Raw genomic sequence first — 25,231 nt, 5'->3', positions numbered from 1 at the left:
GTGACCCAGTTTGACAACTTGCTGCCCATTAGCCCAAAAAAAATAATCAAATAAAATAAAATTAACTACCTTTTTATTATTGTCTTGATTTTAATAAAGAAATATCATTAATTGAAGGAGGTCCAGGATTCTTCGTGCAGCTGGTGAGTCTCATTGCAAAGTTCACTAAGGAGTTTAGATGTTTGACAAAGAGAATTATTTGAGCTACTGATGTTTAAGTAAAGGATGAGTTTACATTTTTGATGGAAGCATGAATGCCATAATGCTGTACACCTATCAACATCTTTTCTCTACCAGGAGTGGGATTTGAACCCACGTGAGCAAACACTCATTGGATCTTGAGTCCAACGCCTTAACCACTCAGCCCTCCTGGTTGCAAAAATTAGAGCTGTTCATCTTTTCTGCAATCAATATTCCAATAAAATAAAAATGACAGATAATTTCAGAAACCTTTGGACAAAGAGTGCTATGGCACACAAAAAGGACAGTGTTTTGGTTTTTTTTATTGTTATCTATAATGGCAGAAGTATTTAGATCACATTTGAAATAATGTATCATTTGTCAGGCATTGTGTTGGTTGTGTGATGGTTTGGGTCATTTTTAACATTTAACACTAGAATGTCCGTAGAGCAGCCATTTGGCTTTTCTACCTGCAACGTCCAGGGGACAGCCAAGTGGCTGGATTAGTTAAAATTTGCATGCCCAAAGAGCAGCCTTCTACATAGTTTGCACATGAACAGCACAGCCATTAGGCTGTTCTTTAGGCATGCATAAAGAACAAGCCAAGTGGCTGCACAAGTTTTTCATTATTTCCCCTCACTTCTGTCACTTCTAGTAAGAGGTCACCACAGTTTGGTTTATCTTTTTTGGCTGAGATTTATTGTTCATGCACAAAAGACACTTCTTTACAGACATAATACTGAAATGTACAAGCCTACAAATCATGTGGTCAAAGTCATATCTTCAACCCACTACATTGTCTGCACATACTTGGCACTGCCACACAATCTCCTTTCTGCATTTTCCACAGGTATACTTGTAGCAATCAACAAAGCGCACTCTGGCATTATTGTTCTTGCACTGACTATTCACCTGACACATTGCTCGCATTTATACAAAAAATCATGGATATCGTTTGTGCCTATAAAAACATGCTTTCCCTTAAAGAATGCTTCTTTTTTTACTATACCTAAGAATTTTTTATGGACAAGTAAGATTTTATTATGCAATTTTCCATAATTTTATCAAACATTTAACAAACAATAAAATGTTTTAGCAACACTACTTGTTTGCAATTACAAAATATTTCATTATAAGTAGTTTTAATCAAATTGAAAAAAAAAATAAATGCAGATTATAAAACAGATTACCGTAAATTCCGGACTACAAAGCGCACCCGATTATTAGCCGCACCCACCCATTTTCACGTGTTTAACTAATTTTATACATACACAAGCCGCGTCGGGGTACAAGCCGCATGAATAAGGCAACATTGTCATCCCGACGGATCACTTCCTGACTCAGAGTGTAAGTGTGCTTTATTAGCACACAGTGGGTGGAGTCATTTTTGCCTCAGGCTCATGTATTTAAGTCTATCTGCATCTGCCAAACAGTATGCACCTCTATTCTGTTCACAAGTTCCTCAGTTATGGTTTTTATTTTATTTTTATTTTTTTTAACTTATTGACAATCTAGGTATCACACATAAAATTACAAACAGTAACCATATAAATCAACATTACATCCCTCAGTTATGATGAGGAAATTTACATCCCCGATCCCCCATTTCCCATGAGTCTTAGGGGCTAAAGGCGGGGCCAACGCCCGGCTCGCCATTCTGTTGTACGTGTTTAAGAATGAGCAAGTAGCAGCAGTAGATGGAGGGGCGAACGGGTAAAGCTCTCCTTCCACTTGTGTCGCGGCAGCGTTATGGGAGTAACAGGGCTGGTTAAAAACACGCTAGTAAAATAAAGCAGCGGCGACTGAAAAGCGCGCGCCTCAGCGCGATACGCGCGCCTCCTCGCGGCGCGTGGGTCAGAAGTTTCCTTCCACAACAAACACTGTTGGTCCGCGGACGCCTCGAGTAAGCCCTGGCTATCTACTCCGACAGCTCTGGCCAGCGCGGCTACAGGGAGGAGCGCTTCGTCCCCATTGCACCGGTGAACGGAGCAAATCGTGTCTGTGCAGAGCAATCGGACTTAATACTGTACATTTTGTGTATGAGGGGCGGATGCGTTGTTACGTGTGGGAGCCATCAGACTGCCATCGGCCCCGCAGCTCACACGACACGCAGTCTCCAGCTCACACGGAGGCTGTGAGCGTTTCAATGCAAAACTCTGCTCAGTCCTTAGAAACCGTTAACACGACCACGTCAATTTGTGTTTCCAGTCGTGTCCTGACAAAATAAAGGCTGATATTATTGCCACATATTTACGTGCAGCCAGCCGAGTCACTATGACTCAGAGGTAAATGCACTCCTGAGCATGCGCTGTTCTCTCCGTCACGCAGCTGACCGGCTTTTCCAAACCCGTTGGTGATTTTTTCACGCTGCTTTTAATTATTGCTTTTATCTTGAAAGCTTCATCATATTGTAGCGGCGATCACGTGCACGTTGGGTCTAATGGCACCAAAGGATTCTGGGATGCGGCTGGGCATGCGTGTTTCGTTTTGTTGAACCATGACTGAAGTGTCTAAGACCTGAAGTGAGGTCCGTGCTGTTTGGCTGCTTAGAGGTGTGTTGAAAAAAAGTGACTTGTGTTTGATGTTAGAGAATTCAAACTATTCACTGTGTCCAAAAATACTTACACGGCGGCCGCCAATAAAATCCAATAATTAGCCGCGTCACTGAATAAGCCGCAGGGCTGTAAGCGCAGGAAAAAAGTAGCGGCTTGTAGTCCGGAAATTACGGTATAATCACTTGCATAGGTTTTTTTTTAATCCGATATTTTCTTGTCGAACCTCATGCATTAATGGCCGTACAATACATATATGACTGAACACAAATAGTCTAAGAAGATTCCATGTTTTGAACAGTGCTTCCAATGACACGGCCGCTTTAGAAGCCTGGCCGTCGGCTGCGGAGCGCGACGCCATCTTGGTGAGGTCGACGACGCCCACATGACAATGATTTCTATTGCTTTCAGTGGTGTCTAAGTCGCTTTTATATACTATATATTTTTTTACATTTATACATATTTATACATATATGTAAATATATTATATTTATTTATATAATATATATATAGAAACATCATTTGTTGTTAAGGAAGATAAACAGTCAGCCTTAAAAGCTCAAACTTTAATGAAAATGCATTGTTACAGGACTTCTTACAAATAAAAAAGATTATTACAAAGAATTTTTAAAAATAATTTCTAAACATTTAGAAGTTTTAGGCCTCTTTGACATGTAATTTAAATTATTTAGAAAAACCCAACAATAAGTCAATAATAATAATAACAATAAATAAATAATAAGTCAATAAATAATAATAAAAATAAGTCTATTAATAATAATAATAATAAAATAAATATTCTAAAGAAGTCCAAAAGTGAACAATAGATCTACCCTAAAAAAAAAAAAATAGATTTACTGATTCATGTGAGTGATCAATTTGTGTAACACAGATGTTATGGTGTCGGGTTTCAAGCAAACAGTCTGACCTCTTATCAAAATCTGTTTCCACAAAATGTTTTGAACATAGCCAGACTGTATTGCTAGTTGGTAACCACAGTGATCCATCTGTGTTAACTCTTTTTATTGCTAAGGCCCTCTTTTTCCTTAAGTCTGAATCCATTGGAAACCTGCAAGAAAAGTTCAGTCACTAAGTCAGAAATGTATAAATCTATATTACTGTAATAGCCTAGTCCTAGTATACTGTATACAGGTTTAGCAAAATAAAATGTACATTTGTCGACAGCAAATTATACGTACATCATGCAGCATGTTGATAATAGCCCTGCAGCATCGTGCATGTCAACATGTGTATGATTAATGAAGCCCCTGCAACATTAAAAGAAAAAATCAAAATACTTGCCTTTGAAATGATATACCTTCCTCCTTCATGGACTCATTTTTCTGATATTGGCAGTTGAAACCCGCACAATGAACTGGGATTATGCAAAAAATTTGTTCACATGCATGCACTGCAGTGGTAACTTGACCTCACCAAGATGGCGGTGCTCTCCTCCCATGAGGAACCACGTGATGTCTCCTCTACCGATATCAGTCATTGAGTGCTTCATCTTCTGCATTGCTGTTAGTAGCATACCAACCTTCATACACACACCCACAGCGCCCTCTGGTGGTTGTTAGAGAAAACAGACCACTAGAACAACTGATCAATGTTGGGAATATACATTAAAGAGCCTATTTATTGAAAAAAAGTCTAAAAGCCTGAATACAAGTCCCCCAACCAAACTATGCAAAAAATCAAACAACAAAAAAAACTGCAACTTATACTCCAAAGAAGTACAGTACACTCTCCTCTCAATGTTACATTTGTTGAACTTACCTGATATTCCGTGAACAGGTGTGCAGGGTCCTCCTGGAGGTATATGCACAGACCCTTTAAGATGAGTTCTTAGAACCTCAGTGTCCTCAGTCTGAAAAGAGACAGTTACTTTATAAATTGGTTTGAGACTTCTGGAAACTATCCAAATTACTTGAGTGAAGTCCAAGGATAAAAGCTATGTGAGATTTTGTATACTCAATTTTAAAATACAAATGTTGCTTGATTGTTACTTAAAAATTGAAAATCTTTTTGGGTGGGGCTCTTATTTAGTTGACATTATGGTTTAGTGAAATCCTCACTGTGAGGGGTTACAAAGTTGAAATTTGGATGACTCTTTTTTTTTTATGGTTCAAGCTTTCTATGGAATATTTTATCTGGGTTATCCTTGCAATTACAGTAAAATACCATCTGTGACACAAATAAAAAAATAATTAAACATTGTTATTTATATTCAGGGGCTCACCTGTCTGAATAGTTGTAAGGATGATTAATTTGTGTACGTAATTTTTTGGTTAATGTGAGATTGTTAAAAAGTAGTTACACTGTGTCCCTTAACATACAAGATTTTGAGAGTTTATAAACCTTTCTGGAATATTTTTAATGTTCTTTTTTAAGGTGTCTGTTTTGAACTGAAGTGCCGACATAATAAATGCACCTTAAATTAGACAGACATGTCCCTAGGGCACATTAATGATAACCAATCAACCCATCTCAATCTTTTCCAGGATGTGCTTCAGTTTGGCTCTAATCCCTCCTCCTCGATTCTTGAATACCTTCATCATTTTGTCTGTGTGAATGTCCAGCTGGGAGAGGAATCTGGACTGAAGCAGCATGGTGGTTATCCTCCAAAATTCAGCATTTATCTGAAAGCACTTAAATAAAGCCTTAATCTGACAACTGCAAAAAAATGTCAAGGAAAAATCTAGGGGACTGGACCATAGCAGTTACATGTTTTGTTGGTATTTATAATTGGAGGATGAATGCTATAGTATTACAAACCTCACTCTTGTGAAAGAAAGCAGGCCATCTTGTCTTGAAGTCCGGAACCATTGGCTCTTCGGAAATTACTTTTCGTCTCCTGCATGAAAGTGAAATTAATTTGAATTGGTCCTCGTCACATAATCAAGAAGTCCAACTTTCAGTCTTTCCAGGCTTGTGTCTGATTCTCCAATAGGATGTGGGGGTCAATAAGTCACTTCTGACCGTCGAGGTTTTTTTATGGAAGCTGCTGGACTTGTTTTCCCCCTCTGGCTTGTTCTTCAGGGAATTGATAGTCACTTTAGTAGATCCAAGTTTTCTCAGATGAGTGCGGTACATGGAAAGCTTATTTACCAAACTGGCCTTCCATCCACCATGTCCAAAGAAAGAACCTCTGTCACTCAAGCAAGGATGCTGCGAGACAAGAGCCTCTGCCACAGCGTTTAATTCCTTGTCACTGCAGTGAAGTTAGTATTTGATGATTTCTTGCACTACGGTTTCAAGAATGTTTGATTTAAGTTTTGAATCAGAAATGAGTGCAATCCTTTTTCATGCAGCATTGCCTCTTTGAAGTTTCGGCTCCGAGTCCTAAGAAAACTGAGGCACAGGAAAATTGACTGGCCACATTGCTCCTGAGCTTGAAGAATCTGAAGGAGACAGCAAATCTGTGTCAGTAGACCCAGAAGACACTGACAGTGAAAGAGGTGGAAGTGAAGGCTGAACCACAGAACCACAATGGGCATTTTCAGTCCGGATTACTTTAACGGTGCCCTTTTCACTAAGTTCTTCCTCTCTTGTAAGGTTTGTAAATGCATTTCCAGACTCTGTCAATGGAGAGGCGGGCTGCACGTTGGTACGGTGGTTTGCGCTCTTGCCTCACAGCATGAAGTTTACATGTTCTCCGGTTGCATGCATAGGTTTTCTCCGGGGACTCCGCCTTCCTCCCACCGTCCAAGGACATGCTCCACAGGCTAATTGGTTACTCTAAATTGTCCATAGGTGTGAGTGGTAAATACTTGTATAGCGCTTTCTACCTTCCCTGAAGGCCCAGAGCCCTTTACAGTCACAAACCCATTCACACGCTGCCGAACACTGGCACCAACCTGCCGCCAGGGGCAAGGTGGGGTTCAGTCTCTTGCCCAGGGACACTTCGACAGAAGGGCGAACAATGTAGGAATCGAACCTGCAGTACAGTGATCAGAGGTTGACCGCTGCACCACGGCCACCCGCCCTCTGTGTGATTGTGGCCCTGCGATAGCCTGGCGATCTGTCCAGGGTGTCCCCAGCCTTCACCTGTGAGTGGTTGGGATAGGCTCCAGCAGCCTCGTGACTCCAAAAGTAACAAACGGAACAGAAGATGAATGAATGAATGACATAAACTCTTAGGGTCATTGTTTTTCTCGCCCTACTCTATTTTTTGAACAAATCTGGAAGGATGCAGTCATTTTAGCTTGTTCAAATTAAACTCAACGGAAAAGAGATCAACGTTCGGTCCATTACTAAATGGGCCTCTGTTAGATAACTGCATACTGAGGGGAAAAAATGGCAGTTTTTCCTTCTTAAAAATAAAAAAAGAGGTCTGTCATTATAGTCATCCATTCATATAATCTCACATAATTTTGTGGAGTATTCATTTCTACAATGGTGCAGCAAATGGGTATTTGGTCAATAATAAGAGCCCACCTCAATACTTTGTAAAGTAACTTTGGTTGGAGGTGACAGAGGTCAAAGGCCACAGCTTGTGCATGTCAATAATGATCTTTAATGTCAATATATACAGAACTTGAAAGAAAAATAGAATTTTAAAAATCAAATGAAATAAATACAATATTATACAGTTTCAACAATGTCTTTTTTTTGAAGAGATATCCATGGAAATATATCTTGTAATTCAGCATCTCTGGTTTGACCGTGTGTCCAGCTCCCAGAGAATCCCTACTGCTGCCCCACATGCTGTTCATCTTCATAGCTATCCACACATACATTTATTTCTTTTTTTTTGTAAACACAGTCTAAAAAAACCATTAGCCCATGTTCTAACTCTTTAGGTCTTGGCATGAGCATTCATCCTTCTGCAGCTTGTGTGATTCTTTTTTTTTTCCACGAAGTTTCACCAAACATGTGAGTTGAATGGGGGAAAGAATGTGAATGGAGAGGAAATGGGTTCTGATCAAACATGCATGACGGTTCCCAAAGTGCTGGTTAATGATTCTGATCCTGAGAAATCGCTTTAATCTGCAACAAAACAGAAATTGAGTCTTTTTTTTATATATTTATCTGAAACTCTCCTCGGTCGATACATTTATGCTGGCACTGTAGAACAGCCACAATCCTAAAAAAAAAATAAGTTAAAAAGATATAGATGAAATCAACTGAGCGGGAGGAGGGTGAAGATGAAGAGCAGTGGGGGAATGGGACACAGTTTAATAAAGCAGCTTCAAATCAGCCAATCACAGTGAAGGAGAACATCAGCTGGTGTGTTTCTTCCAACAAACCCAGGAAGAAAGAATGAAAGGCGAAGAGGGCGAGTGCATATGAAAGCTCTGGAAATAAATACAAGTAAATACAACTTCCCAGCAGTAACAGATATGTGAGTTTCCCGCTTCTTCTTAACCGCTTCCCGTCTGCCTGTTCTGACGTCTGAGAGTGTGTCAGGGGGGGGCGCGCTGATGGTAGATTCAAATAAATACTCTGGGAAAGCAGACAGTAGTTTGAACTGGCCGAGACTTGGGGGTTGAGCGTGCATGCGCGTCCGTTGGCGTTTTCCGAGTCTTTAGGTACGAGGCCAAAACTGAGGGAGAGCGACGAGCGTCTACATGTCTGTTGAGGTGAGCTTCTTCATGCTGCGTCTCTGGGCTAAACTGGACGCTGCCACGGGTTCCAACACCGGCTGACTCGTCTTCTGACTCAACGCTGAGTAAGTCGCAGCCATGGCTCCCTGATAAAACCAAAAAAAGAAAAACAATGTCACCTTATTTCCACCTCTTCTTTTGATCGTTTGTATGCAGGTCTATAAACTGTAACAGAAAGAAACCGTTCTCATAACTCTGTTCTTTTTTTTTTCTATACTTGTACTATACCCATCCAATAGTTGAGTAAACAGGAGCTTAGGGCCCCTTGTATTGGATGTCAGATGTTACGGTTTGGGGTTTGTAGCTTTGGACACACAAGGTGTATATTTGTATAAACCCCTTCTGTATTTGAAGCTAAACTTTTATTTTTATTATACTTGTGTGCGTTTCTTTTTGGATAAGATGGAAGACAAGAGTGAGAGTGGGATATTAGATGGGGGACAAAAAAAAAAGGTGTAAAGTAGTTGACGGTCGATAAAGAAATCCATAGAGGAAAGATTACAAACAAAAAGAGGCAACAACTTTTTGTGTAGTTCTTTGTGTGCTGATGAAAGTGAGGATGTTCCACACACAGGCATCTGTTGGGGCTCCTGTTTCATGAATAGGAAAGAAGTTTTTTTTTTTTTCAGGAAAGTTTTTGCCCGACCCGTCCTACATTTGAAAATTAACTGAGTTGTGCACATTTTGACCCTAAATGTTTAATTCAACTGTTTCCATTCAAGTTCCTCTGAACGCAAACTCTTGTCTATCTTGGAACGTTTTTAACTGAAGCCCTGAGTATTCAGACTGATGAATGGGAAGTAAACTAAAGGACATTAATAATCTTCCCTCATTGATCGCGGGAGTTATGTCCTAAAAAATAACTTTCAACAGGGGAAACCCGCAAAATAAGATTATCGATGTTTTAAGGCTGTTAAATCCCTCACTACACACTTTATATACTTTCCTCAGACACACTAACCTTTCTTTTTATCATTTCCTCTCTCATTTAAACTCTCAAAGTTTAAACATTTGCAGAGAAATAAGTCCAGAATAATAAAATGAAACCAAGGATCTGCAAGTGATGAAAGATTTATGCAGTTTTGGCAAATTGAAGGCATCAAGACAAGGTCTACAACCAATCAGGATGCAAAAGAAAAAACAAAAGGTGAACCGCGATATAGTAAAGAAAATTGCAAACAAGAAAATCTCCAGCCAAACAATCGTGATGACGAGAGTTGCCTATATTACCTAGATTTTTTCATTTTATGGGTCACTAATCATCGGAAGCGGTACAAACTATAGAGGGTTTCATTTTTAGGAGTGGGTGTGAAATGAACCACAAAAAAAGGATGAAGTTCTTCAGCAATATTCACGAAATTGAACCTCATTCTGTGGACATATTTGGGTTTTTTTATTTGCAAAAAAAAAGCTTCAGAATAAACACATTCAGATGTGTAAACATACACATTCACACACACATCTTGACATTTCTCACTTATTCATCACATATTTGAAACCAAGATACTTTTGTTTGATCGGGTTCAGTTTTTTTTGTTGTTGGAGTTTGAAAAATGGTTCAAACTAATTAAAAAATAAAGTAGATACAAAAAACAAAACAAAAGAAAAAACAAAGGAGAGTGAAGTTAAAGCGCAAAAACCAAGATATCTCTTCATAGCGAATAAAACAGAGTCTATATTGTGGGATGTTATGGTCTTCAATGGAATCTGACACCACGTTAGCAATCTGTTTGTGTAGAAATATGACCTTTCTGGTATTAATTATCATCCTATTTATTTTTTATGAATAAACTTTTTTTCATTTTTGTTTTTTTTGAAAAGAAAAAAAAATGTCTGAAACTACTAGTTGAAATCCATGAAACAGTTCATTTTTTGGTCCTTACTGATCCTCAAAGTCTCATTTTTAAATGCTGGATGAGTTTCAGCCTCAGTGTCTACTGTTGCATTTTTGAGTCTTATGAGATGTGAAGCCGATTTTTACTGTTTCAAAAGTTGAACAATAATTAAAGATGAAATAAAACAAGTTTTTTCTGTGATCCTGGAGAAGACACAACTCTCAGCACCACAAAGACAAATACATAATGAATGACACTGATTGGTCAAAAAGGTAAACAACCAAGCAGAGAAGCAACCAATTCATCCAAGTTTTCACACGTCACCCCGTTTTTAATCCAGCTGGACTCCCCATCCGCTACAGAGTGCATTTTAAAATCCTGGTTTTAACATACACAGCTCCTACTAACCGAGCACCAGTCTATATAAAAGAGCTTTTGCAGCCCAGCAGGTCCCTGAGATCATGTGACCAGGGTCTGCTGATGGTGTAGAGAACCCGGTTAAAGACTAAAGGTGACAGAGCCTTTGCAGCAGTGGCTCCATCCCTCTGGAACTCCCTTCTTCTCAGCCTCAGATCTGCAGAATCTGTGTTTCCTTTTAAAAAACAGCTAAAAACCTATCTTTTTAAATTGCTTTTTCACAATTCTTTTTATATTCTGTGTTTTACTATGAAGCACTTTGTGATTTGTATCTTGATAGGTGCTATACAAATGACAACGCCCCCTAAACTGACACGGTTTGGACTCTTCAGACTGACCTTGACGAGGTGCGGCGCGTCGTGGCGCGTGAGCTGGAAGTGTGGTAGTGTATTTTTGCATGTGATCCAGGAATGCTTGAGGACCTGCTCGGCCGTGTATCGCTGATGAGGGTCTACATGGAGCATATGGGACAGCAGGTCCTGATGTGTAAAATGACATACAGAGTCAGGAGAGAACAAACACAAACCTCTGAAGGACCATTACGCTGCATTCACACCGGACGCGATTCGGGCACCAAATTCGCGTCTGCTGCCTCTCCTTTTACGCAAGTCAAATTTACCGCTCGCCGCCTTGACGCCCCGAGAACACCGTCAATGTTACTCTTCATTACCACATCATGGAAACCGTGGATGATGTTGAGCGAGTTCCTATGCTTTATATGTTTTGGGGAGCTTTACAGAGGGGATCACCAGATCCTTCAGTCTCTCCCGGTGCGGGAGTGAAGTGCACCTGGGTTACAGCCCTTTTACTTCCGTCTGTATATGGTTAACCCGAGAGGGTTAGTGGTCAAACCACACCGCTGGGTCCTACTGCAGGACCCGGAGGAGCGGCATTCGATCCTCTTCCTCCATTGAGACAACTACTGTTGTAATATTGGGGTATATAAATAAAATTGAATTAAATTGAATTGCTACGCCGAGTTGCCAGAGATTATCCCGGTTACTGTTGGACGGAGGCGGGATACACCCTGGACAGGTCATCAGCATGTCACAGGGCCCATGGAGCTGGAGCTAGCGAACGCCACTGCCCAGGGTCTGGCCGGACCCCGGGTGCCGTTGTAGCACGCCAGATCGCTAGCTGCCTGTACAGGCTGTATCCCGCCTTCGCCCAATGGTAACCAGTTAAGAAAATGGATGTATAAACATTCTTGCATCAAGCAGCCATATTGGATTTATTTTTCTACCCTTTGATCGAGTTGGACACGTGAAAGCGTCACGTGTCCAACTCGATCAGAGTCCCTGATTGGTTGACACGTCGCGCCCGACGCTGAAATCACATCGCAGGACCTCAGTCTGTGTCTGTAAATTGATTGAACATTGAAAGTTGACGCCCCAGATGCGAGTCGTGTCCGGTGTGAATGCAGCATTAGAGCTGTCACTGCAGCATCAAAGACGAGTTCATAGTTAAGCTTCCTCTCTGCAGGGGTTCAGGGTTACTTTCTGCACCTTGGAGGAGTCTGAAACAGTGTCCCAGTTGCCGCCCGTTAAGGAGAACTTTCCAGAACCTATCCGGAGAAGAATCTCCTCCGGTGTGTCGTTTGGCCCGTTAGCAAAAGGTGTGTACCTGAAAATCAGAGGGGATACAAATATTTAGGGATAATTTTAAGCTTTACGTGAATAAAAAAAAGCTCTACATTGCTTACAATAAGAAAAAGAAAACAAGGTTTTTCCAGTCACCAGTATTCTCTGGTGGATTCATGATTTCTATTAAGAGAATCCCAAGTATTAGACAACCAACATATATATATATATATATATATATATACATATATATAGAAAATACCTGAAAAAAATCTTTTATAGAAAGCTTCAATTCTCTGCAATAGAAACTTTTGTTAAGAAAAAGAGTCCAATTTAAGATTATTTCTTAATTGTTTCACTTTTCCTGCTGAAATCCCATAAAAACTAACCGATTGGTTTTTTAAATATTACAATCTAATAATAATAACAAAAACATGGATGTCAAATTATATCAACATTTTGATAATTTTGCGTTTTGTGTAGAAATACCAAATGTCAAAAAATGATGAATACAGGCAGGGTGCAATAAACTGTTATCATTTGATATCTGCAGGGTTTCAGATTTACAATCTATCATTTATTATTATTGTTTTAATAAACAAAAAAATTATGATGCTCTCCAAGTTTTTAAAATAATATATAAAATCCAGAATTAGAAATAAAAATAAAATGTTAAATATATAAAGTCTACAATATCCATCCAATGTTGTTAATAATATATTGTACTAGAGACCATTGAGTTATGTTGAATAAAAACATATAAATAGACTCATATAAACGTACATGTGTAATTCGTTTAAATAAATTTTGGACTTTAAAGTTTGCTTCCGATGAAAATCATGTATTTTGAGTTTTTGATGTGTACGTGTGGCTTTTTTCTGATGAGAGAGAACAAATGTTAAAAAAAAAAACGTTTTATTTTAGCCATTTTGGCATTTCTGACTATTTCTCCTTTTAAATTGTTGTCAATCAAACTGCGGCAAAGACGCTCAGTAGCGCATGCACGTTGCACATCTGCCCCGTCCAGCGTGCACAAGCTCAGGTACGAGAGAAGAGCAGATGGCACATTGCTGCGTTGACCGCACATATTTTAAGTGCGTCCAAAGCTGGATTGTGTTGTTGGCTGCATGGAGTTAAAATTAAACCTAAAGTAAAAATTCCCAATTGAGTTCCTCGCATCTGTGTTCTCGCTCTGAGTTTGAAGGCTTGCTGTCCCGCATTAACCAGAGAAGGTAAAAATAAAAACAAGAATAAAATCATGGGACCTTTTATTAAAATAAATAATTAAATGTAGGTCACAGAGGGACCAAATCTTGAACATGGTAGGTTTTTTTAGTTATTTTTTGTTTAGTAGGTTGGGAGCTTTGGTAAAATAACTGCCAAGATTTTATCCCAAAATATCAAAGTCATTTAATTTGAATAATAAATTAAAGATTACATTTTAATTTTCAAGTCAACACAGTATGACTACACAACTTCTATTTATTAGCCAGATTTTAGAGTTTATATTTCAACAGGACATAGCAGAGACTTTTAACAAGGAAATTCTTTTTTTTTCTTTAAAAAGAAAACAGAAAAAAAAGTTTCATAGCCTCAAATAAATAAAAAGTTATTTAACTTGGCACTAAAAGTGCCTTAATTTTCCCAGCAGCCCCTGATGAACTCGTACCCGGCCAGCATGGTATACAGCAGAACACCAAGACTCCAGATGTCACAGGCTGCATCATATCCTTGCCGCATTAGTACCTTCACACACAGAAACACAAGGTTAGGAGCCAATTAACCACTATCTTTATCCTTTTACATAATTTACTTTTTAGTGCGTTAAAAAGATGAGTCTCACCTCTGGTGCCACAAAGTTGGCAGTGTAACAGGGGGTGAGCAGGAGGCCGTTGCCTCCACGAAGCTGCTTAGCAAAGCCAAAGTCACAGATCCTGATGGAGTCTGGATTTCCAGAGTCGTCCATGTACAAAATGTTGCTGGGCTTCAGGTCTCGATGCACCACCTGCAGAAACGGAGGAGGAAAGAAAGTCTGAGTCACATCCACCTATATAAGGAGTTGACTGCAGGTTTTGGGGTTGTCTGGGCCACATTTAAGGGGAGAGAAGGTGTGTCTTGCTGTTCCTTTGAGGCTCATACAACCTCCTAAAGGGACACACTGAAAATGGAACGTACCATTGCCGCACAAGTGGTTAATGGATTGTAAAGATATCGTAAGTTGGACGCACTTATGGCGTACAGGCAAGGCTGACGTCCAGTGTTCTTAGACCACATTTTAGCCAGTCATCAGTAAGGTGCGTGTACAGGTCCCTTACTGAGCATGTGCGAATGTCATGCGCCTAGGGTGTGCCTGTAGGACGGTGATGTTAGGTTTTCTGGACATTAAGTCACGCTACGGCGACAGGTCGTAGCATGACTGTAGGGCTGTACAAGTGTGCTAATTTTTCGCCCTCAGACAGCCGTGTGCACCCTTGAGGGCAGTTGTGCCTAACGCCTAAGGGGGTCTTCCTCCCCTACATGTGTCTCTGCGCCACCCGTGTCCTCACCCCTTGGCAGTGGAGGTAGTCAACAGTCTTGGTGATGGTGTACAGCACAGCGCTGGCCTCTCGTTCAGAGAAGAACTTCTGCCTGAGGATTCGATCCAGCAGCTCCCCTCCCTTCATCAGTTCAGTTACCAGGTACACGTACCGGCCCTCGTCATACACCTAAAACACGCACAGCATTACACACTTTTCTACACTCTACAAAAACCTGGAGAATATTTGAAAAAATCCCAACGGACATCTTTCAGGGTAATGATGTTGGGATGCTGCCCGTATCGCATCAGGATTTCGATCTCCTCCGAGGGGTCCCTCTTACTTTTGTCGATAATCTGAACAAAAAGAAAGCGAACAAAAGTAGTTAATAGAAGCAGCTGAGAGAATGTTTCTAGTCTGAGCCTACGCTGCCCTCTTGTGGTGCTCTGGTGTGCACATCAGCCGTCATTTCAGCATCATGCATCTGGAATCACTCCAAAGATTCTAAATTTGGATTCAACTTTTGTTGGTTTAATGGCTTAATCTAAATCTTTAGCTTTTCAAAATAAAATGCACACACACACTTTTTTTTTAAACCCTTGTGCTATCTTGTGGGGTCAAAATGACCCCACTTTTACATTGACGTGTTTTCCCTACCATGACAAAGGTGGATAAAGGTGAAGAGGATTTTAAGTAATCCATGGAAACCAGTGAAGATCACAAATCATTGAAGGAAAAAGGTTCAGCACACTGTTTTGTGGGGTTTAGATCAGTGGTCCCCAACCTTTTTGACGCCAGTGACCGGTATGACATCACAAAAATTGTCACGGACTGGTCATTCGAATTTAGGCAGGTGATTTTAGTAGCAATACTACGAAGAAGGAAGAGATGTGACAACACGAAACCCGAGCTTTTATTTTGACACGCACAACATTGTACATCGCACAGGTGTCATCCTCCTCTTCTCTTCCCACACTCATGGTGCAAAAAAGAAGCACTGTCTATTAAATGTAACTTTCTCTTTTTGGAAGTCTAAGGCTCCTCTTTTGTCTCCAGGCTGAGCGTTTTCCCCTTGGCAAAGAAACTTTACAAAGACGTTCATTTTTTATTTTTTTGCTAACTCCTGGGTTTTATTTTAGCGGTAACCTATCACGTGACCGAGCAGAGCGCCTTGACGGCCTTGGCCGTCAAGAGTGACATAGACGGATGTAACAGAGAATCGGGCAATTTTTCAAAATAAAACATCTTTTAGATTCCGAAATTAATAAAATGGAAGTATTCATTCATTCATCTTCTTAACCGTTTATTCCCTTTCGGGGTCACGGGGTTGCCGGAGCCTATCCCGGCCACTTGGGCGTAGGCAAGGGATGCCCTGGACTGGTCGCCAGTCTGTCGCAGGGTAGAATATCCTCAATCACACATCCATTCACTCTCACACTCACACCTATGGACAATTTAGAGTTGCCAATCAACCTATGTAGCATGTTTTTGGACGGTGGGACGAAGCCGGAGATCCCGGAAAAAACCCACGCATGCACAGGGAGAACATGCAAACTCCACACAGAAAAGTCCCCCATTGATGTTGTGTTTTTTCATGTCCCCCAGCCGGTACTTGAACCGGGGGCCTTCTTGCTGTGAGGCAAGAGCGCTAACCACTGCGCCACCGTGCAGCCCAAAATGGAAGTAATGTAGGGTAAATAACTTACATTACCTACTACTTAAAATGGAAGTAATGTAAGTTATTTATTCTTTCTGTGCGGCCCGGTACCAAATGACCCGCGGGCGGGGGGTTGGGGACCGCTGGTCTAGATGACCCCACTCAAGAGCTAAATAAACAAGTGAAGTTTAAAGGGCATGAAAATGTTGGTTAAGGATCCCCATCATCACCTTCACAGCATATTCCATGGCAGAAACTTGATGTACGCAGCGTTTGCAGATGGAGTAGGAGCCGACCCCGATGTCCTCCTGCAGCTCGTACAGATCAGAGAACTTGGCTGAGCCTCCGTGCATCTGGAGAGGACAGGAGCTATTAGGTGTCACGATGGATTATGAAACATTTAACGATTAAACCAGTTACAGTAAAGCACCTGCGGCTGTCTGTCCTTCAGAAACCATCCCAGACTAGATTTTTTAGACCATACTTCATGATCACATTCACTAGAAAAGCCATTTGCTCCCTTTTTGAAAACTAGTTGTCTTTGTACATTTTGTTCGACATGAAATTTTGTAGATCGTCAAATAAATGTCATGACCTGATCAAATAGAATCCAAAAATGGATTAAATTTGACGTTTTATGATTTTGGCTCCAAACCGCCAGAACAAACTCATTAAAAGAAATTGCTCTTCAACCCAAAAAGTGTTTGTGCCTCAATCTTTGGTGATCAATCTTATTTGAAAACATCTAAATTTAGTCAAACTGAAGCGATTTTGAAGATGAATTGAAAGTTTAAACTCCTTACATTCCTTTGACCTTAAAATAACAAATAAATTGAAAAGATTCTTAGATATAAAGTAAGACATCTCTAAACACGGAGCAGCCCAGACCATCATTTCACTGCCTCTATGCTTGACTATTAAGTAAAGAAAAACAAAATTATACAGCATGTGATTTTTTTTCCACTGATGAAAAATGTGAAAATCCTAAAAAAACACATTTTTATATCAATTTTGATGTTAAAATATCTTTTAAAATGCCTTTTTTTAAGATTTAAATCATTAAAGTGCTAAAAAAAAAAGTCAAAAATATTTCACAAAATATTTGGAAGGTACAGCTGTATTTGTATCGATCCATACACAACACAAACCATTTTAGGTCAATTCAACAGTTGTGTGTCTATGTGAAATTATATTCTACGGTCTCCACAGTATCTTCTAGGTTTGAAATGAGATTCAGTTCTTGGATTGGTTTTGGGGATTGTAATCTGTTTAAAGTTACACTTTAAAGGAAATGCATCACCGTACACAGTCCTCCGATCGTCTTTTGAGCAGTTTTAAAAGTGTTTCCAATGGTCTTTTAGTTATGATTATGCCCTTTTCAGCCAAAATCAAAAAATCTGTGCCATTTTCTAGGACAGAGTTTAGCAGAGTAGTTCATTAGAAATGTTTAAGTTGTGGATGGGAATGTTGGCCTGGAGCAACTCCGCCCCACTTCCCCTCTCCATTCCTGAGCGCTTGGAGCAGGGAGCTTGTGGCCCACTCAGCGTAATCTCTACATCACTATTAATCTGCTTTTTTTTTTTTGTCTACTACACCTTATTCACAACTATTTAAATAAGGAAATACGTAGAACCGCCATTTTGACTTTCATTTTCTTCATATATGTTAAAAACACCATTTTCATTGGAGTGGGTCTTTAGAGATTGATTCTACAAATCAAAAATCCCCATTTTAAAAATGCAGGAAATGTGATTTTATTTTGACCTGGAGGATGTTTCTGGAGAACTCGTGTGACAATGAAAGCTTACTTGGTCAAACACTTGAAAAAAGCAAAAACACGAGCGTGTTTGAAGCACATTAACCTGGACTATGGGCAGAATGCTGAGCATCGGCGAGCTCTTGCTTTCATCCATCGGGGCCGGGGCTACAAAACTGAAGCCCTTAAAAAGCTGGTGGGCGTTTGCACTGGGCGGGATCCCTGGGGAGTCTTAACAAGCAAAACAATTCATCACATGAACAGCAATAAAAAACAAACACCTGATAGATTCAGGAGCTGCATTTCTGTGCATCCGTTTCCATTGGTGTGGGAGGGTCAGCTGTTTGTGAGCAGAACATGTGTGTGTGGGTGTACCTTTAGGCGTTTTAGCAGTGAACTCTGGGTCGAAGCAGAACGTGTCATCTGGTTTGCCTGCTGCGGGCTTGAATGGGGGCTGAAGCTCTCTCCTGTACAGCTTCTACAGGCAGAGACACAAACATGTTAAAAATAAAGCATACGCTGCGGTGCGCATGTGAACATGCGTGAGAGGGAGAAGCGCCAAGCCCTGTCCAAGATTAACCCCCCTTCAATCCCCTCCACGGCAGAGTCCAGCCAATAGCATCCTGCTGGCTCTTAAACACTCACACAGGGCTATTAGTGCACGCACAGCGAGAACTGGACCGCTGCCCAGACTCCCACACACACCAACATGGTTGCTGCGGCCAGGACTGGTGGCCACGAGTCATCAAGCCAAACGTTTGTGAGGTGTGAAACCTCAACAGAAGCTGGGGAGTTGGATGTGAGAAGTGGGATCGAGAAGTGCGCCCGCTTACATTCCAGTCGATGGTGGAGAAGAAAGCGTGCCGTTTGATCTCCTCCACCCCGTCAGAGCCGGCGCCTGAAGACACAAAATCACTGGGGTTCAGTTAACCTGCCGTGTTTTCTTTGATTGTTTTCAGAGGATCGACACCTTCCTGCTCCCGGCGGCCGGCTGCTTATCGCTTGCGTGGATGCCAGCGTGCTGGCATGCTTTTTACTGAGAGGTAAACGACTCATTTTCCTTACCGAGTCTATTCGCGGGGTTACGTTTAAACAGCATTCTTAGCAAACTCTGGGCCTCCAAGCTCAGAAACTGGGGCATTCCCAACTTAGCTCTGAGGAGAAAACAATAAAGAAGCAGGTCAGCATGAGCCAAAAACCAAAACAACAGGCACAACAGTCATCAAACTCACTTCAGAATCATGTTCATGGTCTCATTGCGGTCTTTCCCTTGGAACGGTAACGTCCCTGTTAGCATCTCGAACTGCAAACGCGTGGAGAAGGAAATGAATAAAACACGCAAATATATTCGAATATGTTTAAACTTGTGTTGGTTATGTACCATAAGTACTCCCAGAGACCACCAGTCTGCACTCTGGGTGTGTCCTCTCCTGTTGACCACCTCAGGGGCCATATACTCCACCGTACCACAGAAGGAATAAGCCTTCTTATCCGCATCTACTGACTCTTTACTCAAGCCAAAATCTGCAAGAAATAAATATATAAAGCGCTAATATTTTAAATATATATATATATATATATTGATTAAAGGCTTAATCTACAAAAAAAAAAAACATTTAATTGAACAGAAAAAGCGAGTGGGAAAAACATTATTATGACATTTGTTTTAACCTTAGAGACCTCAGGAGTCATTTTCCTTCAAGCTTTTAAAGTTAATTGGATTTTTTTTGTTGTTGTTCATTTTGGGGAGCAGACTAGACTAGAAAAAGCCTTTTTTTTTTTTTTACTATACATGGTTTGATAAAGTTCAGAGGCGGCATATAACAGTGGCCAAAAAAGAAAAGAAATAAAATAGTAAAACAGCTGCCAAATGGGTTATGGTTTTCCACCTCCATAAATTCTTACCTGTTAATTTTATATGTCCAGCTTCATCTAGTAAGATACTGAAAGACAAAACGTTTTAATAGAAACTTAAACAAAATAGATCTTTTTTTCTGCATAAAACACTTATCTTTATATTTTAAAAGTATATAATACTCTAAAAAGTTCACGTGGCCTCAGCCTTTATGAAACATTTGATCTTAAATATGAGAAATTGGAATTATAATTGGTTTAATTTAAAATACTTTAGTTATCACCAAAGAAAAATCAGATTACATTTTTTTAAGTGTATTAATACATGTACAATATATCTTCTTTATGATGTAGGGTATGGCTTGTGGTCCATACTTCTCTGGCTTGAGATCTCTGTAAACTATGCCCAGACTGTGCAGATGGTCGAGGGCCAGGGCCAGCTCTGCAAGGTAGAATTTCACATCTTCTTCTGTAAACATAACCTATTAAGAACTGGACAAATTTACTCTCTGAACTCTGAAAAGAAATTCAGAAGCAAAGAGAAGAAGAAAAAAAAAACACTCCAGTATTGAGCTTCAGCTGCCACAAAGAGAGAAAACAGATTATTGTCACAACATCAACATTGCAGAACGGTTACAAGATGCTGATTTCAAAAACTACAAGCAGCTTTGCCTCTAATGCAAGCTTTTTATGTGTTATCTAAAGAATCATCACACACAGCAAACACTTCTCTGAACCTGCACATGACACGTTTTAGAAGCAAAATGAAGATTTTCAAGAAAGTATCTCGTGTGCTAAGGTTTAAATCAGAGGCAAACAGAATGATGACGGCTCCTTTAACGACAAATAAATGGCTTCATCCTCAGTTTGTCCTGTTGCCCTAAAAACGCACCTCCTAAATGACTTAATGCTGTTTTTAAAAAGCTTAGCTATCACAGCAAATGAGAATAATCATCTTTATCAAATAAAGACAAACACATTTCCTTCACATTATGAACAAAATATTAGCAAAATAACTAGAAGTAAATAAAAGTCAAATGGGGTCTACAGCAGATGAATGGCAGCTTACCTCTTTGGATAAGCGAGTGAATACATCCCCTCCCCTGAGAAAGTCCAGTATTAAATACAGCTTCCCTTCTGTCTGAAAGGCTGGCGAATAGGAGAAAGAAATGCTTTTATGTTTTTTCATTGGAGTCCCATTCAGCCTTACACAGCTTAAAAACTGACAGTTGTGTCTTTCTGTTTCTGTGGTTTCAATTTTTATTCAAGCTTTCTAAAAAAAAAAAAAAAACAAGTAAAGGTATTTTTATGTTGTTGTTTTTTTAAATTCTGCAATTGTGGTTGATGTGGATGAGTATGTCTGCGTATTAAGCCTTTGATAAACAAATGTAACTATTTTTAACTCAGAGGTTTGCATTTTTGCTTCAGGTTCAAGTGCGCCCTCCCATTGATAAGCATGAATGTAGTGTGTTCTTATAGGAATGAACAAAAACATCAGCAGATTTAACTGCCGACTGAATTCTTCATTTAGATGTTGCTACAGCCTCCTTTGTTGGACAGAAAGTTCAGAGCCTTGAAAGCTTTTCAGAATAAAAACACTCGAGTAAAAGGTAAAAACCTTGAGGGTTTGTGGAATTACTCTTACATTGAAATCTTCATTCATAGTACTAATATGCTAAAGCTTATTGCTCTATCTTTGGCAGTTTTGGCATGCATATGGTCAGATGGTTCAGTTCTTTAAAAGACCCACTCCAGTCATCTTTTGATCTATTGTTAAAGCATTCCCAGTGGTCGTTTGCATTTTGATCATCCAGTTTTTAGGAAAACTTTTTTTTTTAAACCTGTCGTTTTCTACAGCATCGTTTCTGCAGAGCGGCAGGAGTTCATTCGAAATTTCACTTTGAGTTGTGGGCGGAACCGTTGGTACGGAGCAACCCTTACCCCCTTTCTCCCCTCCTTGCTGAGAGCTCTCTGTTTACATGCTCACCAGCTAGCTTTTTTTTCGAACAGTATTTTTTTCGTCTGCTACTGATTCACAATGATTTGAGTAAAGAATAATTCAGAGAGGCAGCTTTAGGCTTAATTTTTTTAATATGTCCTTTGTCAGAAAAATGCCTCCAAAACACGTTAAAAATATCAAAAAACACCATTTTCATCAAGGCAGGTCTTTGAAAATCTTTTTTTTTCATTTTGTACACATCTCCAATGCCTGTAAAATACTCTGTAAGATGGCATATATTGTAGTGTCTCTTACCGTAGTGCAATTTCACTATGAAGGGATGATTAACTTCCACTAAAATGTCTCTCTCCATCTTGGTGCGAACTCTGTCCCTGACTGAAGAGAAGATGCAGGGAGGGACAGTGAGTCAGAAACTCGACGCTGTGGACGGAACATGCTGGGAGACTCGGTTTTACCTTTCAAAGATGCTTTTTTTAATACTTTCATTGCATATAATTGAGATGCATCCGGACCGACGAGTTTCCTGACAAGAAATACCTGCGAGAAACAGACGGGGAATTTAGACGAGCGTAAAAATGTGATGGAAACTTGCAAGCAGATAACCTCACCTTGCCGAAAGAGCCCTGACCGAGGACTTTGAGCAACTCAAACTGAGACGGATCAGCTTTCTCGCAGCCCTCTTTCACATGGTGCGTGATAGGAATCTCCTTATACGTCCCCTCGTCCTACACAAACATCAGTGTGAGAGGTTTGCGGGAACGAGGAGCTCCTGGAGTGCAGCTGTACTTACACAGTTTGAGAAAGACTCTCCCTCTTCCATGGGCTCATCCATGATCTGATGTCCATTGACCTGCAGCCAGATTAACAAGGTTTTAATGAAAAGACGTCAACGGCAAACTACTTCACCAGGCGTAGTCCTAGTTGCTTCTCATCGAACAGGACGAAGAGCACAGCCGCTGCACGCCCACATGTATGATGGCAGGGTTTGAAAAAAAAAAAAAAAACGATGAGTCACGAGCAAAAAGCTGCACTTTCACAGTTCTTACTCGAGTTCTGTTTGTTGTCAAACCCTATACTTTCATATTGACCAGCTCTCAACCTGCACATCACCTCATAATCAGTGTTCTAAACACAAAAAAGATGTGTAAATGTCTGCATTCATCCCCAAAGACAAAACAAGATCTGTTTTTTTGTGGAGATTCATCCGATTTAAGACAGATTACCATTTTTTAAATTAAATGAATCCCCTTTTTGTTTTTGTTTTTAATCAAGTAGAGCCATTTAAAAGTTGGATGTCAGCACTGGGACACAAATCCTATTACAAAAACCCCCAAAGTGAAACAATCAGACGTTTAACTTTTCAGCGTAACGCTGCCTGCATTACGTCTTCGCTTCAGTGTGTTTTTGTGTGCTGAATTTGACCAAGACTCCAAAGAGGGAGGATGAGTCATAGCACTACGCAAACCCACTCAGTGGGTGGAGCCACCCATGCACTCACATCCACAGCCCAGAAACCAAATAAACCACTTTTTCAGTCTATCTCTTACTCCTACAGAACAACAACCAGCATCCTATTCGTGTTAGGTTCACATTTCAGAGCCCAGACACTGGAAACAAAACCTTCATCCTTCTGGGAAATCTAGCATCCAGGCTGGTTGGAGCATAGACTGCATCAGGCCCAGTTCTTGTGTCAATTTTCGCACATAAATTTACACTCCCACCTTTGCTGTGGCTGAGCCCGGCTTGTCACAGAGAGCAGCCTGCACTAGCAGCACCGGCCTTTTTGAAAAAGCAGGTCTCAAATTCACAGACACTGATGGAGATCAGAGATATGACCGATCATTAAACATATCCAGAGTTTAGTAGAAACCAAAGAAATGACAGGTTAAAAGCAATTCCCTGCTCAAACCAATAAGCTGCATCAACTCTTGAATGAAATTGGAAAGGCAGGCTGTTATCTAAAAACCTATGCACAGAATCCAGAAACTTTTACTTAGTTATGAGGAGATAAATTTACAGCTAAAAATTACCCTTCTGCGTGGGAAACTTCTCAAACCTGTCAGCCTTTTGACAGGAATTTACTCTGCACAAAACAACTAAACCTACACGTTTATTCTTCAGTGTGTAGCTCAAATTAAAGCTCTAAATACAATTAATCGGCTGCAACGTGTATTTAATTACACTAAGTGTTCTAGTTATAACCTTGTTTATAAACGCTTAACTCACCACTCAATCTCAAAGGCAATGCCTCGTTTGTCTATAGTAATTACATTTAAACTACAAGGTGTGTTATCAATGTCCTATGATGTTGAAATAATTCATACTTTTGGAACAATGACATAAAAAAAAATAAACTTCTCTCCAAGTTTCGAGTCGGCATTCTGTCTGCTAGCAGCAAGCTAGCACATGCTAAAGATGCACGCGCTAAGCTAACTACTAACTCTTTGTAAAGGCATTAAATAACAACAAAAGAAAGCAAAAGTGCTCATGTCACTGGACGAAATCTCCCAATTATGTAGGAGAAACGGACCAGGGAGCTCAAACAGATTGCTAAGTGACTAGTAATCCCTGACAGTGGAACAAAAATAAACATCTAACGAGATGTTAGCATTATTTAGCATTTTTAGCATGCATCACGGCTACAGGTCGTGACGCAAATTTCATGCTGTACCCAGTTTCACAGGGCACAACTTCACCGGGACAACACGAAGCAAACACACCGCTAACCATAAATAAAAAGGCAGAAAAGACGCCTTTATCCACTTACCTCGCTGCTAACGCTGTTAACCTCCATCTTGTGCCAGGATTCCTAAGTCTAAGGCATCGTAATCCACCTAGACCCCCTCTCCACGTTGCATGTTTGTTTGTTTTTTCCCCCTCGTCCGTGAAAGTCGGGCTGATAACACTTCGATGGTGGGATGCTGGCTGCGTGGCTGTGGACCAATCTCGGGATGGGGATCCGAGGGAGGGGAGTCCGCTGTTGTTGTTGTTGGCCGGACCACACACACGGCACGCTCGCAGAGAGAAACGCCGCTACACTGCAATAGATGCGAATATGGCGGCTCCTGTGGTACCTGACTGTCAGTGAATGAGTTTATTGACGTATTTATGACGCAATTCAGTAAAGGATTTCCCCCCCGTTCAAACCAAAGCAACAGATCTGGAGATGGAGGCGTGGGAGGAGTAGATGTGGTGGTCGTGAGTGTTTGTGGAGGTGGACACAGGAACGGAGTTCGTCCTGAGCGACCAACCCGCATCCGGTGGACGATGGCGAGTTTAGTTGCAACCGGAGCAGACCCTACAATTGTTGCAGGC

The 25,231-nt window shown here is 40.5% G+C and overlaps 1 protein-coding gene and 1 non-coding gene across 2 annotated transcripts; both read right to left on the bottom strand.

Annotated features, from left to right (window-relative positions):
- Nucleotides 1-291: 291 nt before the first annotated feature.
- Nucleotides 292-374, bottom strand: trnal-caa. Its single transcript has one exon. It is a non-coding gene; the product is annotated as a tRNA-Leu (tRNA).
- A 6,854-nt stretch (nucleotides 375-7,228) lies between these two features.
- On the bottom strand, nucleotides 7,229-25,029 carry rps6ka6 (ribosomal protein S6 kinase A6). Its single transcript, XM_023959341.1, has 22 exons — nucleotides 24,684-25,029; nucleotides 22,707-22,766; nucleotides 22,525-22,641; nucleotides 22,372-22,453; nucleotides 22,211-22,291; nucleotides 21,026-21,105; nucleotides 20,332-20,438; nucleotides 20,008-20,045; nucleotides 19,484-19,626; nucleotides 19,335-19,405; nucleotides 19,168-19,256; nucleotides 18,936-19,000; nucleotides 18,478-18,580; nucleotides 18,209-18,333; nucleotides 16,577-16,699; nucleotides 14,956-15,045; nucleotides 14,720-14,878; nucleotides 14,017-14,178; nucleotides 13,843-13,919; nucleotides 12,099-12,216; nucleotides 10,932-11,072; nucleotides 7,229-8,427 (listed from the first exon to the last, which is right to left on the bottom strand). The coding sequence occupies exons 1-22, from the start codon at nucleotides 24,708-24,710 to the stop codon at nucleotides 8,302-8,304; spliced, it is 2,184 nt and encodes a 727-aa protein (XP_023815109.1). The 5' UTR covers nucleotides 24,711-25,029; the 3' UTR covers nucleotides 7,229-8,301.
- Nucleotides 25,030-25,231: the final 202 nt, after the last annotated feature.

The sequence above is a fragment of the Oryzias latipes genome, chromosome 10, assembly GCF_002234675.1.
Source record: "Oryzias latipes chromosome 10, ASM223467v1".
Lineage (NCBI taxonomy): Eukaryota > Metazoa > Chordata > Actinopteri > Beloniformes > Adrianichthyidae > Oryzias > Oryzias latipes.
This window is presented reverse-complemented; position numbering and strand designations above follow the sequence as displayed.

Excerpts from the sequence above, each read along its gene's own strand:
- rps6ka6 (XM_023959341.1), bottom strand. The coding sequence starts at position 24,710 with ATGGAGGTTAACAGCGTTAGCAGCGAG. Across the intron at positions 21,106-22,210 it reads CATAGTGAAATTGCACTACG|CCTTTCAGACAGAAGGGAAG; the intron begins GTAAGAGACACT and ends CCTATTCGCCAG. Across the intron at positions 19,627-20,007 it reads TGGACATATAAAATTAACAG|ATTTTGGCTTGAGTAAAGAG; the intron begins GTAAGAATTTAT and ends TATTTCTTGCAG.